The 5,729-nt window shown below is 32.1% G+C and overlaps 1 protein-coding gene across 1 annotated transcript in view; it reads left to right on the forward strand.

Moving 5' to 3' along the window:
* Positions 1–5,723, forward strand: part of LOC117112566 (toll-like receptor 4) — a 14,923-nt gene extending 9,200 nt beyond the window's left edge. The window contains exon 2 of the mRNA XM_033255659.1: positions 2,245–5,723. Coding sequence (XP_033111550.1) covers positions 2,245–2,788 — 544 coding nt within the window. The 3' untranslated portion in view covers positions 2,789–5,723. The remainder of the gene's footprint in view (positions 1–2,244) is intronic.
* Positions 5,724–5,729: the final 6 nt, after the last annotated feature.

Here is a 5,729-nt window from a genome sequence, read left to right on the forward strand (position 1 = left end):
ATCTATCGCTATTATCGCAGCTTATGAGTTGACCATTAACCCTTAGTTTTTGTCTTTTAACCAATGATTTGACTTTGCATCCCATCTGTATGATGGTTTGATGTATAGTGTCATCGCTGACTGATAGTGGGATATATTTGATGGTAAGTTTGATGGTGTTCAAACCACTGCTATGAAGATATGGGTTTGTATCGTACAACTGAACAGTACAATTGTTTATTGTAATACCGCGGAAGAGAGTAGTATATTACTCTATTGGCCCTAACCTTAACCTAAAGTCGCCACAAATTCTTTATTTTTTGGATTCCTAATAGGCCTATACCGTCAGCTGGTATATTCTCATTCAAAGATTTGTAAACATCTTCAGCCTTTATTAATCCGCTATTGACGACATCGCCTAGTTCGTCCGAGTGTTTGAAAAAAAAAATTGGCTTGCAAGTTTGCGAGCCTGGTTGAGGCCTTTGATTTCCCAGGTCAGCATTAACCGCTGCTGCATTACCGGCGTTTTCTGTCAACACAAGGGTGCAGCGGTTGAGGCCAGAATATTGTTACTAGTATTACTCACATTGATATCCATCTTGATCGTTCCTTATCAGTCTTGTTTTTTCCTTTATACTTTATTTTCCACTGATAATCTTTTAACGTATGATATCTGGTCAGATTATCGAATTTAGTCGTTATTTTTCTTTGACACTATTCAATGATCGCCTTAGAGATCTCATCATAGCGCCACGCCTTGTGCTTGTTTTTACCTATTTACTATAATGAAATATTTGCCCTAAAAATGAACGGAATGGCTACAACAGACTTCTGAACTTATAATCACTGAAATTGCATATTTCTGTGGGTAATGTACATAGACACATATTTTAGGTGTCAAATTATTAGATATATTGAACAACAACAAAAAAACACACACAGAGAATGCAAATTCGGTAATTATAAAGCCAAAGGTCAATTTTAGCATTTCCGGTAATTTTTGTGGCAAATGTTCAATAGGGCAATTAGAAACATTATTATTCCGTACAATACAAAATTAAGGCAACGTTCTTTGACCAGATATTGCCAAATTAATATGTGAATCCTATATTTTCATTTATAATTTGCATATTTTAGAGCTAATTTGTATATGAACAGTACCTAGTGACCATGGTGTGTTTATAGATTTCTATCGCTTCTATTATTATATTGGAAAGAATCATGTATTTAAATAATTTGAGACGTACATTAGTCGTAGAAATATGCAAATTCAGTGAATAAGGTCAGAGGTCAATTCTAGCATTTTTGTTCATTTTTTGGGGCAAATGTTCTACTAGAGCAAATAGAAATATACATATATTCGAAATAATTTGAAAGAGAATGCAACTCTCTGCGACTAGCGGTATACCAAGATATGAGAACCATATATCATTCAAACTAATTTGCATATTTTAGGTAATTTGCATATGTTTCCGACTCGTGACCGAGGTGGGATTTGTGGAACTTCATCCCTTCATCACGTACTTGATTAAAAAAGAAAAACATTTTTGGCTATGCTTTGAGCTAGATTGCCTACCATTATTATATTTTCCCCTAGTGGCAAGGCATAGACCTTCAATAAACCAGTCAACTGAGCTGAGAATGTGCTCAGTTCAGTTCAGCGTGCCTTAGCCCTCAAGAGAGCCGTAGGCGTTTCTCGAAAATTCAAACTCTCAGAATTATAAATTTTGTCAATTTTACGAAAGGTGTTGGATTTTTGCCAAGCCGTATCTAAATGAATAATAGGCCTATAACAGATAAATGTCTACATTTTAAGGTTTGTGATAAGTATTAATCATTTATATCGTCACTGTTTATCAATTGTGTGTAATTAATAATTAATGCCTGAGATTTTAAGCTAGAAACACATCGTTTAAATTAATAATAAATGAATAAACCTTTCGATATTAACCTAGACACTTAGAGATAATATATAAATATATATATATATATAGGCCTATATATATAAGTATATATATATATATATATACATATATATATATATAATGCTGAAGTATAAATTTGGTACTACAACAATTTTGGATAGAGATTACTTATGACTTACAGGAACGGTATTATCAAACGTCTTCTAATTTGGACATTCGTCGTTTTACAGTCCTTATAAATTGGTGATAACATAAATACACACGGTAACTAATTCAAGTTTTAATATTGATTTCGAATAATTCAAGTTAAACACAGACATAATATATTTTATCTCGGTAGATACTGGAATCAGCGGCGGCTGCTCAAAAAACAGTACGAGAGGTTACAAGACGAGGGTCCGCCACTAGTCGACGGCATACAGATTCGATATGACGCGTTTGTCTCCTACAACAGCAAAGACGTTGATTGGGTACTCAAGTCAGCCCTACCGACATTGGAAGGCCCCGAGTTCAACTTTCGTCTCTGCGTTGACTTCCGAGATTTTCTAGTCGGTGAAGCAATCGCTGACAATATTTCTGATGCTATTAAGTACAGTCGTAAAATGTTGATAGTTGTCACCAAGAACTTTGCTAAAAGTGAATGGTGTTACTTTGAAATGGAAATGGCAAAGACCCGTATGTTTGACACTCACGAGGATATTTTTGTGGTTGTAATTTTAGAGCATGTAGCGAGTAGAAAGATGCCAACATTACTTCAGAAGATCTTAAGAAAGAAGACTTACATAGAATGGACTGAAAATCCAGATGGGCAGAAGGTTTTTTGGACACGGTTGGCAGCAGCTTTGAATACTCCGAATGTTCACCACGATCGTCTTATAACCTAAAAGGTTCTATTTCAGAATATCAAACGTTGATGTAAGAATGCTAGCGAAGAAAAAAATGGAAAGTCACGCGCCTACTCTTTCGCAAACATTTAATTGGATTTTTAGCTAAAGCTCGAAAAATTGATTATTGTCCATATTTTTCAGCTCATCACAGTTAATACTACTCTCCATATACATCACTTCGGTTATCAATATAAAAATTATCAAACTCAAACATTTTATGTTTTTCATTCGCTATGAAACGTTGGCTTTAAAGCGCCCTCGAAAACGTGAGTTCGTCTTTATAACTACTAAAACAGGTTTGTATTTATTTCTAAACAAAGAAACAAAATATATTTCGTTCATGTTTTTTGCTTTTCACTTAGTCAAATCAATCCCATTGTACAGTAATTCACTTTGTCAATAAATTGTCTTGATTTAACAGGCATTTTTATTTCAATTAATAATCGTGAGTTTTATTGTCAAGAACACTAAGCCTACCTGTATGTCGGTGGTATAGATACTAATACTACAGTGTTATGTCACGATACCGCGTGATACTTCTCCGTTGCTATCGTTGCAAAAAGCATTCAACCGGGCGCCATTTTCGCCACTGACAAACTAATATAATGCGAACATTTGTGGTTTTAATACATTTTGATGGTAAAATATTAGATTTCAAAATGCCTATTCCAGAAATCCTATGAAGTCGTTCAGTCGTAATGAACGGTAATCAACGTCTGTTGAAAACAGAGAGCGCCACCTGGCGTCGTGTCGACTGTAATCATCCCTTACTACAATGGTAAAACAAAGGATCAAATACAGTTTGTGTCCGACAATTAAAAATAAGATTTTCGTTTTAACGAAGGGACACAAATTCCACTGTACGTGTAAACAACCTATGCTAGGTTTATTTGCATCGCCTTCACAACACACTTTTCACTCTAAATCAATAGTTAATTAAAGTTAACATTTGGATAAATTGAACATTGAATTGTTTAATGCTTTTTCTTTAAACATATATTGTTAGTATTATATGTCAGCGTAATTACGGCCTACGACTCATTTGTGTGTAAATTCGTTATGCATATAAACTAGATTCAGTAGCTGTTTAAAGCCAATTATTGTATTTTTGGTAATGGGCTTGATAGATTCAATGTCGGAGATTTGCCAAAGTGTCTGATAAAGCTATAAAAAAAACCCTAAAATATAATTCTAAAACCAGGGAACAGTGAAATTACACTGTTCCCTGCTAAAACAAAATACCAATAGATTATTTGTGATTAAATCTCATGTTGTTATCATAGATTAATTATGCTTTTGAAATTTAAGTCTCGAATCAAAATAAATGTATAGAAAAAAAAATTACAATATCTGTTTATGAGTTTACAGTATGTTATTTTTAACGTATCTACATTTTTAGTTGAGATTGATTATTTTTAATAGTTGGTCAGATGCCTCCTCTGTTACGCTTCATTACTTATCCCATTATGCCTCTAAAAGGTAACATCCACCCAATTTTTAAATGATCTGATTTAAGTGTTTTCTAGAAGCTGATTCAATATATAGTGACATAAATATCTTTAATATTCTGATCCTCAAATATTCCAGAAACATAATGTTTGTAAAAATCATATTTTTATTGTGATCAATATAATGAGATTCTTCGGCGAAACTCTTGCTTATGGATATATATTTAAAAATGAAATTTGTCAAGTTTCATAAATCAATTAAAAGTACACAGCATTTTTCAATATTTGTTTACATTTTAGTAAAAATACCAACGTTTCTAAGTAAATACGAGTTTTTAACCCAGTTTTCATGAGAGGGACCAATTTAGCCAGACTTTAAAAATGGTCGGTTTATAATAATCCAGGTTTGGCAAGTAATATTGCATCAGATAATTATCATCTTCAATCGATATATAAATTGATCAACTTTACATATTCCTCTGTTCCCTCTGCTCCACTCTTGTTCAAAATAATACTAAAAAAATGCAAAAAATTTGTCTTTAACTGAACTCAAAACTTAAAATGAAAGTATACAACCGAAAACATTATCCTTACATTTAAATGATTTGAGGTTGTGTGTTTATTGATTATTACTCATTTATCCCGCGTATGTGTAAGAATATGTTAAAAGGTGTGAAGATTGGTTGAATTCCCATGTAGGAGACACCTAATTTTCGAATATTAATAAAATTAGGCTATCGTCAGCCAATATTGAGATAAATGTTAAAGCATTACGTAAGTTACCAAATTCTAATGAGAAATAGATAAAAAGAATCATTTTCCAAAGAATTTCTTAAATTGGTGGTATCAAATTTATAAATCTATGCGCACGGTTTTAATATTACTCACAATTTATGAACTTTGTAGTAAAATGTCTGTAAATCATATAAAATTGTCTTATTAGAAGTTGAAAACTTATGTGATCTTTATTTTAAAATATGTAATGAGTTTTTGTTGATTTTATAGTTGGCAGTGTGTCTAAATAAATAACATAACATAACATGTTTTGTGTTCTGTGGTACCTACGGAATGAAAAAATACTAGATTTAGGATTAATTGTAATTCAGACGACCTACTTAATTATTCATTATAGGTTTAATTCGGGCATAATTCACAATATTAAATGCAATAATAAATAATGCTAAACAAGGTTAATTTAAACGTAATTGGTATTTTTATTATCCTTGGTTATTATAATGCCACAATCAGTGGGAAAACGACTAGGTGAAAAAAAAATCAATTTTGGTACAAACTCAAAGGGTATAGCTCACGTTTTTGTTGAAATTAGACGATTTTGTTTTGTGTTATGTGGCACCCACGTATTATACTGGTATTATCCATGTTTGCAAATGCCACTTAAAACCTAGTTTTAAGCTTAAATAATGTTAATTCAGGCGTATCTAATTAAAAGCATTATTATTATATATATAATATACATACTATATATATAA

This window comes from Anneissia japonica, unplaced genomic scaffold (genome assembly GCF_011630105.1).
Source record: "Anneissia japonica isolate Jap-2015-1 unplaced genomic scaffold, ASM1163010v1 scaffold287715_len1027211_cov185, whole genome shotgun sequence".
Classification (NCBI taxonomy): Eukaryota; Metazoa; Echinodermata; class Crinoidea; order Comatulida; family Comatulidae; genus Anneissia; species Anneissia japonica.